This window comes from Lethenteron reissneri, chromosome 21 (assembly GCF_015708825.2).
Source record: "Lethenteron reissneri isolate LAM-NWPU_2019-01 chromosome 21, ASM1570882v1, whole genome shotgun sequence".
In the NCBI taxonomy this organism is placed as follows: domain Eukaryota; kingdom Metazoa; phylum Chordata; class Hyperoartia; order Petromyzontiformes; family Petromyzontidae; genus Lethenteron; species Lethenteron reissneri.
The window spans coordinates 12,229,565-12,243,637 of NC_083799.1; the positions used below are offsets into that span (position 1 = coordinate 12,229,565).

The 14,073-nt window shown below is 49.8% G+C and overlaps 1 protein-coding gene across 1 annotated transcript in view; it reads right to left on the minus strand.

The window, feature by feature from the left end:
- The window catches only part of LOC133345246 (plexin domain-containing protein 2-like), a 44,066-nt gene that overhangs the window by 10,223 nt on the left and 19,770 nt on the right, over positions 1-14,073 (minus strand). The window contains exons 2-5 of the mRNA XM_061555838.1: positions 9,400-9,593; positions 4,780-4,920; positions 4,582-4,651; positions 1,401-1,523 (exon numbers count right to left, since the gene is read on the minus strand). Of these exons, the coding sequence (XP_061411822.1) occupies positions 1,401-1,523; positions 4,582-4,651; positions 4,780-4,920; positions 9,400-9,593 (528 nt within the window). The remainder of the gene's footprint in view (positions 1-1,400; positions 1,524-4,581; positions 4,652-4,779; positions 4,921-9,399; positions 9,594-14,073) is intronic.

Sequence of the window (14,073 nt, forward strand, 5' to 3'; positions counted from 1 at the left end):
AGCAAAACACTCAACAACAGTGACCAAATTTGACGATTTTACAGCTGGCCCTCCTGGCCCCCGAACCCCCTTTCCCACCCACCCTGCCATGCGGAGTAACGCTGACGGCAGCATTTGCCTACTGCCACCGCCGGGAGGTAGCCGACATTGAGACATCTCGAAATTATTTGGGACAATGCATTTCTCTATTCTTTCTGATTCACCAAGCAAATTCCTGCATCTCGTTAAACAGTTGTTTCAACTGCACACTCATCCACAGAGAGAGAGAACTGCAGCCCGAACGCTCGCGACGGCCGTGCGTTTGACGGAACCCGCTCTTTTGCCCGGCTCCGTGCGACACAAAGAGACAAAGAGCGTCGGGGACGGGAGTCTGCGGTGGGCACTCCATAAATAAAGCGTTGAATGAGCGGGTGCACGGGTGAACACGTGAACGAATTAATGAGAGTGGCGAGAGAGACGGAGAGAGAGAGAGAGAGACTGAGAGTGATGAGTGGGTTGGATGGTTGGAGAGATGCATGGAGAGGTAGATAGGATTGGGGTGAGGGGGAGGAAGGGTGGCATTAGGGGGGAGGGGCACACAGAATGATATCCCGCAACACAGAAAAGGTGGTAATGGACGTAGGGGGAAACAGCGGCAGCATCGCACTGTGGAGGTTGGCGGAGGTGGGGGGCAAATGAAACCAACTCCATCATCACGGGCTAGAGGCGTTGGACTGCAACTGAAGTGTTCACTCGACACCAGCACTGGCCGCATCCTCGGTACCGAGCCTGCTGTTCGTGTGCTAACGCGTTGGCGCCCTGGTGGCGAGACGTTAAATACTGTTGAAAACTATTTTTTTATTTTACCAGGTAAGGTTCACAGAAGCAACCTGGCCACAAATGAAAGCTCAACGAAGTGGCTTATCAAATATTCTAATCGCATGTCGATTCTAAATTTGGAGGGTAAAAATGGAGGGCCCGGAGAATAACACGATGTAACACAATTGTTGTTCCTGGGTAGTAAGTGTTATTTCGTAATTGCTTATGCCTCAAAAGTATAGAAAATGGATATTAATCCCCACAAACTTTGAGAAAACAGGCGAATTTGTGTGGCTTCCTGAGCCCCCCCTGTCGTCCAGCAGACTCTGGACCGGTTTCGACCTTCCGGGCCTCAATCAGCAGTCAGCATCCTTAAACAAATGCTGCTCAGTTGGCAGCTGTTATATAAACAAGGGCACTGCGTATAAATAATGCGGGTCCTGTTCAACATGAACACTCGTCGTGGAAACCACTCTGCGGTTGGATTTCGATGTCACACAAATGATCGCCCGAGAAAGCGAGCAAGCGTTGGCGGTGGTGGCGGCCACTCGTGCCGCCTTTGCGACGCCGCAGCGCCGCGCGTCCGTTCCCCGCGCCCTCACCGTTGTCGAAGTATCGCACGGTGGACTCCTTGGAGATGCTGGGGTCAAAGTTGGCCATGAGCGGCGCGATGTACTGGGTGGCCGTCAGCATGCGGTGGATCACCTCCCCCGTGTAGATGAACCCTGCCGGACGGGTGGACGTGAGCATTAAGGACAGCTCACCTCGACCGCTGACACGCGGAGGAGCGGTAAAATACCGACGCCGACATATTTCGACAAGCGTCGTGTGACATCTCCGGACTGTACGAGTCCCAGCCCTCTGTCAATCCATGACTGGACGAAGGCCACAATGGTTAGAGTGGCGCTGCTCACAGCGAGTTGGTCATATTGGTGGGGGGGTAGACAGGACCAGTTAAGATATCACCCGCTACTAATGTTAATTGTCGTCCAGTAAGGCCCACTGAGCTCATTGGCTATTTCAGAAGCGACCTGGCCACAAATGATAGCTCAAAGAAGTGGCTTGTGTGAATTTACAGCAGCAAAATACTCTAAATGAAAGTTTCTAAATATGGAGGAACCCAGGAGGAAATTTCAACGCAACCACAGGGAGAGAAACATGTAAACTCTAAATATAGAGGCGTCAGGGATGGAATCGAACCCATGAGCTCTTGTATACCAGGCGAGGTAGTTAACATCTCGCTACCTTGGCACCAAATACACCGAGCGCTAGACACGCAAAGTATTACACACACGGCCGGAGGTTGACGCAGGGGGTCTGCGGGAAACCTCCATGCATATGGCCTCCTCTTCCCAAGTCTCACGGAGTGACAGGCACGGCAGGATTGGCAGCTATTTGACAGACCCAGGATTGGGCGGGTGGGTTGACAAATCTGTTCCCCCGCCCCTCCCCTCCAGTCCAGTCACCACACCGCTCACAAGGATGCAGGTGATGGCGCGGCCAACGGAAGTGATGGTACATGCTGGTTATCCATGCCAGCTTGGCGACTTACAAAACCGTCTACTAATGACGAGTAGCGAGATTTTGTTAGCTCGCGGCCACTGCTGAAGAGCAATGAAGGGTGGCTCCCAGGGGTGGGAAAAAAAGTTTACTCAAGTATTTGCTTTGCCCAAATTTGAAGGGCAATAAAAACAAACTGTTTATTTACCCACTCAAACACTTCAGCCAGAGAACAGAAACCCGATGTTTACTTTCATGACCTCAGAGCTAAACATTAACCCAGTGCTGTAAGCTATACCACAGGCTGGTGTGGACTCGAGTCATGTGACTTGGACTCGAGTCAGACTCGAGTCATGAATTTGATGACTTCAGACTCGACTTGGACTTGCATAACAATGACTTTGTCCCACCTCTGCCACAGGGTAATATACTGGGGTTTATTTCGCCCACAAACACTAAAGGGGATTGTGGTCAGTATCACCCGGGACTGCAAATGCCACTAGTCTCCAGCATGGGCAGTACCCAGCACATACCCTCTCGACGTTTCATATACAAAACTAAAATACTCAAACGTATTCCAACATCTTCTTTGACCTTTTCATCAGAAAAGCTGCTATAACAGTGACCCTGCTATCGTATATAGTTGGCCATTTTTTTGGCCACCCTCACCACTGAAATGTGGTAATCCTACTGCGCCATAAACCACAGAACTCACAAGGGACTCCCCCCCCCCAGTGGAGTGAACCCATGGTCCCAGCACAGTCAGACGACTGCACCAATCACAATCCAATCACAATAATGTTTTTCTCACATTTTGTTGTTGCTCAATTTGGCCAAAGAAAAAAAAAGTGGAAAAAGTGGGAAAAAAAAGTGGAAACAAATACAACTGGAGAGAACGAATCGTGAGAAAGGGGGGCCTTGGGGTAACTCCGGAGGTGGCATCAGCAGTAGGGTTAGTACTGGCATCTGTTATCTAGTTGTGCTTAGTAATACGTGTGTTCAGCCTGTGACCGCTTTCCGCTGCTGCCGTGAACCAGGGCACCAGACGTCGCCCCCGCGGTGGGGTGGCGCTGGGTTTTGTTTTCTCGCTCCGCTTGCACGTGTGCCCACGTACGCACAGCGGGCGCTCGCGGTGACACGCTGACCTGACACGCTGACCTGCGCAGGGAGTCTAACACGCTTTGACAGGTCGCAACGAGCGCATAAATTCACCCCCCCCCCCCAACTCCCCCACCCCGCAGAACTTCCTCTTTCCCTCCCAGCCTTTACCAGGCCACTGGGTCCATGTATGTATGTATGTAGAACCTTTCACACCGTACGTAACCAGCGGTGCCAATCGGAGGTGCGGGGTGGGTGGGGGGAAAGGACAACAAACTAAACACAAAAAGCAGTTCGAAATAAATAAATTCCATCGACGATTTTAAAGTGCATAGCTCCCAGAGGCTTCCTAATATCACGGGGAAGGGGGGGGGCCGCCGGTGATGCGGCCCCGGGCGGCAAGCGTTCGGCACTTGCGCCGCAGGTTCGCGGTTCTAATCCAGCAGTAGGCCGCACCGGTTACCATCGTTAACTACGCCCGCTTCACTCGGTGGGCGTTAAGAGATTCCCGCGCCAGCGTCGTGGTCAAAATTTGTATGCATGTAGAATTTCTTTAGCACCGTTTGTAGCCAACCGTGCCAAATTGGAGGTGCGTGAATTTGAAAAATTTGCCTGCAACTTACGGAATTGGAATTTACGCATGGAGACGTTTGCCCCTACCGTGGATCTACTGCAGCCTGTGATACACAGCGCCCACCTGGCCCCCCGTAATAGCCTTGCTTAATGAAAAATGGCGTGAATCCTAATAGCATTAAATTATTATTATTATTATAATCCATTATGAGCTGCCCCTTCGTGGCGAGAGACCGATGCCCAGGCAAGAAGCCCACTTGAGCCTCACCCGCAATATGCCCGCTCTATCAGACCTCAGAAGCAGAGCGGCATTGAGCCTGGAGAGTTGCTTTGGGATGGGCGACCACCCACCCACCCGCGCATCAAGCTGGCCCTGTGGGCTGCGTGCCTACATTGTGGGGAGTGCGCAGGGAGATCCATTGTTGAAATATACTACGCTCCGCAGTTAAATAGCACCCCCCCACCCACCTTCCGAGGCCCGCTACATCCTCATCCAGGAGTGGATTAACGAAACGGCCTGTAAGTGTACACGCAACGCACAAGAGCCCGCTGGGTATTAGCGTCTACAAACAATGGGCGGGGGTCGCTTGGGGAGGTGGGTCATGGGCTCACCTCCAGTTGCGATGGTCACCTCCTCCAAGTGGTGTCCGTAGAAGAGGAACGGGAATGACAGGTTCACCCGCTGATGGGAACACGCGCCACGGAACACACAAACACACGTCACTGTTATTGGTCGTGATTGGGAATCAAACTCCTTGTCGCTGGATTCGTAGCGCAGTGCGCCAAATCACTACGATGCGTGCGCCTCACCGCGGCCTGCCGGTGCGTGTTGGAGAGGATGCCGTGCACGCGCACGTGTTGGTTCTGCATCTTGTCGATGTTGACCCAGAGCTCGCGGCCGCGCGGGTCGGCGAGCCGGTAGGTTCGCGAAGTGTAGTAGCTGTGGTTGTCCTGTCCACGCACGGGGGCGTTTGCACAGAATAATAATAAATAAAACGTCCATCATTCCTCCATTCATCCGTTCATTGGCACGAGGCTTAAAATTCCTGGGTGGTGAAACCCTCGGCATTTTTCAAATACTTTACAACGCAGCCACGCTTCCTGTGCAAGCCACCGCGGCCGCGGCGACGGTGGTGGCGCTCGAGAAGCGACGTCCCGGACCGTGGGAGACAAGGCGGCCTTCTGTGCGAAAACCGGACGCACGCAACGCCATCGAGGTTGGCTGCGAGATCCCGCCGGTGGGGTGGGGGGGGGGGAGCGGGGGCTGCGGTGGCTGTTCGCCACACACTTTTTAACCCAACGCTCTGCGCGGCACATGAGCACTGGCGGCGTGGAGGATTTTTCGCCCAAGCGGTGATTTTCCACCGGGGCGCGGGGCCAGCGATCCACCACTCTGGAGGTGGCGGTCGAGGGAGGGGGGGGGCAGGGAAAGTGCAGTGTTTTAGATGGCAGTGCAGCAAGTGGATTATTGTTCCCGCCTGTGTGGACCTGTGGCTAAGGGTAGGGCACTAGTATGGGTAGCTGGCGAGAGGTAGGGCTAGTACCATAGTGGCTGGACTGAGTGTATCAGCTGTGGCGACGAGAGCTTCCATGGCTGGGAGGATTCTGAGTTAACCCAGATGATGCGAATTGCTGATGACCTGGCCACAGCCACGGGCAGATACACCCTTTCCCTCGGGCAGTCGTCATTTCAAATCGCCGCGTCGTTCGACCGACGATCTAAGCGACGGAAACAAAATCCCGTTTTCAACGCAGCAGGATCGGGCGCTACGAGTGGCGTGGGACGCAGCTGCGCACGGACGGATCTGTTGCGCATCGCGTGGCGTTCCAGCTGGCGTCGCCACACGCACAACTGCGCTAGCTCAGGGCCTGCTGGCTTGAGCGGAACGAGCGGTGGGTTTTTTTCATATCAATTGCGCAAACAGCCCTGCTCTCAAATAATTTTTTGCGTAATATTCGTAAAATTTCACCTGACTTGTTGGTGATGGGCATCGCGGTGCAGGGTGAAGGTTACATTAGGTGGCGAGATGTTAACTGCCTCGCCTGGTACGCAGGAGGTCGTGGGTTTGATCCCAACCCTGACGCCTGCTGTATGTTTGGCATTTGCATGTCTCTCCCCCGTGGTCGCGTGGATTTTTCTCCGGGTCCTCCAGGTCCTCCGGTTTTTCCCCTCCACATTTAGAATCGACATGCGCTTAGAGCATTTGGCGGCTGTGAATTTCCGCATGATAATCTACTTTGTTGCGTTATGATTTGTAGCCAGGTCGCTTCTGAAATAGAGTTATATAGCCCAGTGGTTCCTACCTAGTAAATGAAAAAAGAACATTGCTTACAAGTACTTTCGGAGCTCTTGTAGAGCAACACCATCGACCCACGTGCTAAGGGCATTTGCAGGTAGGAGGAATAGGAGGATATCACTGAAAACTGCTTTTGAGGTCGCTTCGAGTGACCGCTTAATGTATGGAAAATTTTCAATCTTCTGCCGGATGAAGGCTTCCCCTCCCCCACAATGTTAGCTGTGGCCCAAAATTTAACTCGGCTCGCCAAAGTTCATTGCGCCATTGTATGTATGTGTGCGTATTTTATTAAAACTCTCACCACTGTACATAGCCAAGCACGCCAAGGACAAAGGTTTCCAAATATTAGAAGGAAAAGCATTCCAGGCGGCCACGGAAGTGTATCTGAAAGAGTGCGATGCAGTGACCGTCTTTGTCCGATGGCCAGCCAAAAGCCGCTGCGAGGATGACCGGAGTTCACGCGATGGTTCATACTCCGACTGATGCTCCTACTATTGTGGAGTGACTTCATGCAGCCAGCTATGGCTGCAGAGTTTGGTAGTACATGTTGTTCACATCGTTTATTGTGAAAATTCGGTCACAGTTCCTATGACCACTGTTTCATTGCTTTTATGGCTTTATTTTGGTGATTTTCGAAAAGTGTATTGGTTTGGCCATGTTTGTTTGTTGTAGTACAGAGTTAGACTGATGGCCTTAATCTAAGTTGTCTTGTGGTTGTTGTTGTTGTTGTTTGACTTGCATCCCACTGGGATTTTTGCACAGTGTTGGTGTACGGTGCTTTTTCTGCAATATTTTGCTGTCTTTTCTTGGATTTTCTGTTTGCACATTGTCACTTTAAGATGTTTTCTCATTCATGTTTTTGTTTGTTGCAGTTGCACCCAATTCAAGAGCCGAATGGCTCACAGGGCTATACCTAATAAATGAACTTTGATATTCTCCTTGCTGAGATCGGCAAGGTACTGTGGTGTGTAAAGCACTGTGCCACCGCTCCACCCAACACTACAGAGTTCGATTTAAACGGTCTCCACTCACACGGGTACATGGAAAAATTAGGCTTCAGAAGGGCTTGTTAATGTTCGCTTGAGAGTCAATGTCATTAAAACGCACGGCAAACACATAATTATTACAAGAATCTTTAGACTTCCAATTTAAACCCCAAAAAACAAGAACCGAAATAAATGTAGTTATTCAGCGTAAAAAAAGAAAGCGGAATATAATCCACGCATTTCATGCCTGCAGTGTTTACTATTTATAAGCTCATAAATATTGCCACGATCACTACACATCTAAAAAAACGCCACGCATAAACACGTAATGTAGAGCCGAGGAATGTGTTGAAACGTCCATAATATTGGGGTTTCAGTCCCAGCAGTACAAACATCTCTGTTTCTCTTGGCTCCGAGTTCGGGTCGCGAGCCTTCCTGAGCCTTTTGCCGAGGCCTCGCTCCCCCCCCCCACACCCCTCCCCCAAAAAAGGCATGTGTGTTTGAGCTCTGCAGACTGTACAAAGACAAGGAAAGCATTTCCTGCTGTTTCAACTTAACATATGTTCAGCTTAAAGCAAAAAAAAATGAATTTCTCATTAAAAATAAAAAATCCCCACTTGGACGAGTGGTTTTGCCTGTGCCAGGCAGCGGCGCTGTGTCACCAAACTGAAATGAACGCAGGTCACAATACGCCGCCTGTTAAATGCAGGTTCTATTCTACCCCGACTGCGATTCCCATCACCGAATAATCCACAGGTTGTTTTTGTTACTTAACGAGTTTGCAGTTTTCTTTTCTAGCAGCTGCATTAAAAGGAGCAGCATTGCAACGTTTCATTGTTAATGAAATCCCATGCTTGTGGTAAGTGACAATGAGCAGGCAAGGGGGCATGCTAATAGCAATGACGATAAAAAGGCTCTTAATCCGTCATCCTCAGGGACTGCCAAGCCAAGGCTCCCCACCACCTCCCCATCAGAATTTCACCGTTAAAACCACGCAAGCTCGGTTTTGAGTTCACGGAATGAGCAGTTCTAAAAAATTAAGCCAACTCGCAGGGAACATTGCAAAATGATCCAAATGGTAATGCGGTGGCTTGTCCAATTGGAAGGCAATTGTCTACGGTTTAAAACAAAATCTGGTTCATTCATGGTGGTCGACGGTTCAACGCACACCACAAAACTAAAATGGCACCATCGCCTGGCTAGCGCGGATTCCAATGTTTGCTTGCCCAGGTACATCCGACACAGTGGCGTTTTTATTCGAGCAAACTGTGCCCTCCTCATCAATTTAAGCAGACGGGTTTTTTTCCCATAAGAAGTAGGGCTCAATGTTTGACGCACCATGCCCAGGTAACAATCTATTTCACAAATCAGCCCTTCATCAGTGGTTTTGTACACGCTTTTATTAAACTCGCTGTTGTTGTCGTTGTTGTTGTATCCTCAAATCTTGTAACTCAATTTTAACACTTCCCAATGTGGTATCGACTGCAAACTTCGTATACTCATGTCTTACCGATGACAATACTATATTCTATCATTAAAAATAAAAAATAAATATTTTTAAACCATCTTTGTTATATGTTATGTTTCGCCTTGGCTCTAATTGTCCACGCTCAACTCACGTTGGCTGTAAATCACCACGGCCCCTTATGTTATGGCAAGCCTCGGGGCCACTTCCTGGAGTCGTGGAGTTCTGCTATTACTAGTACGGTACATTTGATTAAAGCGAGATTTAAAAAAAGTATTTTTTTATATTACTTATTGGCAACTACCGTACCCCTCTTGTTGAATTTTATTTCAACCGAGTATGTATCCCCTCCCCCCCTTCTTGCTTGACCCGACACAGTTGAGAAAAAAAAGTATGAATAACGAACATCGATATTTTAACCAATTGTGAGGTAAATCAACTGGCTGCGAGTAACTGCAAGCGAATTAAAAAAAACTAACAGACACTGCGCGTGTAAAGTAATTTGTCCGTGCCCGCTGGTCACTCTTGGAAACCACATTGTTTACCATCGGCGGCGCTTCTGTCGCAAGGGTCCGAGCGGCCGCCATACAGAAATAAAAAAACAAATCGCAATATTTGATATCAGGAGGTATCCGATGAGCTAAAAAAGCTCTTCCCCCACCCCACCCCACATGTCCAGTACCTCAAAGTGAGCGGTGCCGTTATCGGCGCCGTCCTGACTCTCGCCACCCCAGGGGTCGTCGTTGTCGTCGTCCACGTCGTTGACTCCGGTGCTCAACGGCTGCGATGCCGACGCCGCGTTGGGCAGGGGGCTCACGTCCCTGGCGAAGCGCGACGCACCCCGCCCGGATGCCCCGACCGCCACAAACGCCAGTCCTGCGCGGAGACAGAGCGAGCGGTCAAGGGGAGCGCAAGAGGTTACGGAGTGCGCTAGAGGTCACAGAGGGCGCGAGAGGTCACGCACGGTGCACGTCACGCGGCACGTGCATGGCTCACGTGGCCTCAGAGGTCTCGTACTGCGTGAAAGTCACGTGACCAGTACCAGTGGTGTCAAGATCGGCCTCTGTGGATGAGGCTCGTGAAGGATGCTACTGGGCAGTTGGAGGTAGCCGCCCTCCTACAACAATAGAAGGCAGAGGAGCGATACTCACAACGAGCGGAGCGCCGGGCGGCTAGGGGGCACAGGTGGTGCATTGGTCAGTCATCTCAGTCATCACATGGCACCTGGGTCTGTCCGGTGACCTCCTGCCAGCAGGCATTCGACACTTTGTGGCCTTAAAATGACCATAGCCTGGCACAAGCACCATGGTGATGTCACCACCACTTGGTGGCGAATTTCGGTTGTTGTTGAGGTCTTTCATTTGGTGCTCGCTAACAATCACTTGCCCCAACACTGTTAAGGCTCTACTGGGGGATAATTTTTGCCAGAAGTCCCATGCACAGTTCACATGGCACGGACAGGTCACAGAATACGTGCAGATCAAGCAAAGCTCAGCACAGACAGTCAAGAGTCCGTAGCTATTTCTGCAATCCACAGCCCACCGAGGCCATACACTACAATGAACACAATTTTGTACCAAGCCAACAGTGATCATTTCATAAAAATCAAGGCAGGGTCCCACCATAGGAGCGTGGAATTTCCCTCAACTGGCCCAGGAGCTGCCGAAATATCCGAAACCCATCAGAATGTTGTTTGAGCGAGCAGAGAGCCACATTGAGTTTGACTCGACTCCAGCAGTGTAACGAGCGTGAGGGTAGGGAGAGCCTTGGCCCCCCCACCCGCTGGTCAAAGCTATGAGTTGGGGCCCCCTTGACAACCACTCTGTAGCGAGAGTAAAAGAACATTCGACGTAGAGCTCCGTTTTTGGGATATTTATTTGATTAGATACACGTCAATTATATTCACCATTGGTACCTCATTTGCCAGTAAAAAAATATATAATTGGTTTTTTACCCTTTTATCTGGCAACAAAACTGACACCTTTTGACTCCTCGTAAAAAAAGGTTGTCAGTTTTGTTGCCAGATAAAAGGGTAAAAAAACAATTATCATATTTTTTTTTACTGGCAAATGAGGTACCAATGGTGTAAATGCTTACCCCGAGCTCTCATACTCTGATGGTGCATTGTCTTTGAGTTGTGCGCCTTTTGGCGTCATCTGGTCCAACCCACGTGAGACTAGGCTCTAAGGAAAGCTGTCTCGGGTGTGGACCAATCAACTTCAAGGACAGTGCATACATTATCAGAGTTGTGTTTTTGTTTGCATTATGACTGCAGGTATTGTGGTCTATGCAAACATGACTCCTCGCAAAAAAAGGTGTCAGTTTTGTTGCCAGATAAAAGGGTAAAAAAAACAATTATCATGTCAATTATATTGCCAAGAGCTACTCCTGAGCTGCAGCGGCTGCGTTCTCCGAAGACGGAGCGCCCCCACAGCGTTAAATGTTCACGACCGTGAGCATAATGATGCGATTAGGCAAGAGTCGTCGCGATAAATCATAGCCTCGGTGCGACCGTGCAAGACGAATAAAATATCGCGGCCCCATCTGACAGATTGCCGAACCCCCCCCCTCCCGAGCTGATAACGTCGTTACTAAGCCACTGCTCAACTCGCAAGGGCCGTGGGCCACCTCTTCCTCAAACGTCACGTTCACACATCCCAAACACCCCCGCCCCCCCTCACTTCCACCGCCATCAGATTCTTCCTTAAATTTAGCCGTCGATGCAATAACAGGACGAAAGTGAAACGTATCTAAAACAAACTCCTTCGGCAGCTTCCAATTCCTCAGCGCATGGCTTCATCTCCAGGCTGCAGAGCACCACACCCCCTACCTACCCAGCTTTCAACGACGGCCATCAACCATCATAATCATCATCGTCGTCGTCATCAGCAGCGGCCGTCAACAAATCCACTGCTAGATGAAGGCCGTCGCCAACCCACACGGTCCCACGCTGTAACCATCCACCCAGCACCCACACATGAGCCGACCCCCGTGGCTCCATCTCCATGATGAACCCCCGACATGAGCCAGCGGACAACCGAGCGTGCCGTAAAATTTGACGTCCGGTCAAAATTTCTGGATTCACAATTCCATTCCAGAATGGATTTAGATCTTCTGGTGCCGTTGGTTTCGGGGGTTGGTCAGTACATGCACGAGAGACCACCAGGGCTTGCCAGTCTGCAGCAGGCATGGGGCTACAGGGAAAGATGGCAGCGTTGAGTGTTTGACTCGTAACCCTAACCTCGTGAACACAGTGGGTTTCCCCCCTCCCCCCCATCAGAGTCCTCCCGATTTCCTCCCAAACACCTCACCGAAAAATAATTTAGACTCGGGCGAGGCTTTCCTGGGGAGATAAAAATGTTTTTTTAATAGCATAGCATACAATTAGTGTACGATTTGCAAAAATCCACTGTTCTACTTTACTTCTACATTGCCCGTCTTCACAAACCCCCACCTTTCTGATCTCGTCAATGGAACATAAACAATTACACGTACCCCGCTCATCCTTGCAGCGGCTTTTGGCCAACCATCGAACAAAGACGGTCAAGACATCGCGCGCTTTCAGATGCGCTTCTGCAGCCGTCGGGAACACTTTCCTTCCGATATTAGGAAGCCACTGGAGCTGTGGACTTTTTTTTTAACCTAGATTATGACAACTCATGCCTTAAGAACTGCTTTGTGTTTAGTTTGCTGTCCTTCCCCCTGCACCTCCGATGAGCAGTTGCCTACGTATGGTGCGAAAGCACTTCAACACACACACACGTGCATGGACCCAGCAGCTTGACCAGCATAGTGAAGTATGATCAATAACCAGAACAACTTTCGGGTCACCTCTTGCAAATGAGACAATCCTGCCCTCTTGAGTTGTTACCCAGTACCAAAATATGAGAATAGGTTTTTCCCCTTTTTTTTGCCTGGCAAAGGAGATCCCATGATGTAGTTGCTCACCCCGAGCTCTCATTACTCTGATAATGCATTGTCTTTGTGCTGTACGCCTTTCGGCATCCTCTGGTCAAACACCGTTTTGAGACTAGGCTCAAAAAAAGCTGTCTCTGGTGTGGACCAATCAGTTTCAAAGACAATGCATATATTATCAGAGTACGTTTTTGTTTGCATTTTGACCACAATCATTGTGGTTAATGCAGACATGGATTCCTTGTAAAAAGGTTTCAGTTTGGTGTTTTAACAACTTACCACCTGTTTTCTTGCCAGATAAACTCCTTTTAATAAGTTATTTTTAAAACAACGCTTTTATTAACTTCGTTTAACTCACGGTCTGAGAAGTTCGTCAATGGCGACTGAGACACGTGGTGCCTGATTTTTGTACGAGCCGATTCTAGTTTAGGGACCGCGGCGTTTTTTACCTACACAAATATAAATAATAAGGCGCCCATACAAAATGTTAATTGCTTTAAAGTAGCGAATTAGTTGATTAATTGATGCCGATTTTGATACAGGCATGCATAGTCACCGGATCTGAGTACGTGTGCAAAATGTGGAATTGATTGGACAATGGGAAGTGGACTACATTTTTATTACAAGATTTGACCACGACAAACAGAGGAATTAAGTTAAGTAAAACCGTTGAATAAAAGGGGAAAAACTTACTCTCAAAAAATCTTAATAGTTGGAAAAGCCAACAGGAAGTTTCGGCGCTAGTGTTTGGAATTTAAATCTCTTTGACTGCACTGTGTTGCACACATTTGCCCTTTGTGGCATGTTTGTTTATTTTGGGATAGTTTGCCAAGGCCGCTGCCAGGGCAGTTCCGCCACCGCCACCAGCCGCCTGTTACAGTCTCGCGTGTGGGACGCTGTGGTTTGAAGCAGTCACACGCCACCGCTGCCAATATCGACCCCAGTGGAGCCACACTTTTCGCTCAAACGGTGGTCCACGGCCATCGGGAATAAAGCAGAGTCTGTCTCAGGAGCAGGTTTGTGCGCCCCTCCCAGCCGTGCCCTGTGCATGACCCCAAAGGCTGCGACTTCTACTCTTACATTGTAGGCACCTACCCCAACATCATCCGAGGGGGGGGGGGGGTGGGCAGACGAGTGGGTGCCCCGATGGCGAGATGTTCTCTTTCGCTTGGTGTACAGGAGATTGTGGGTTTGATCCCAATCCTGACGCCTCGACATGTCTCTCCCCATGGTCGTGTGGATTTTTCTCCGGGTCCTTCGGTTTCCCCCTCCACATTTAAATCTGGCTGCTATACATTTCCACGTGATAAGCCACTTCTCAGAGCAATCATTTGTGGCCGGGTCGCTTCTTATACAATGAGTTATATAGCCCAGCTGGTCTTACCTGGTAAAATAAAAAATAGTCTAGTTTAATCTCTTGCTGGCCACGTGACCGCACCAG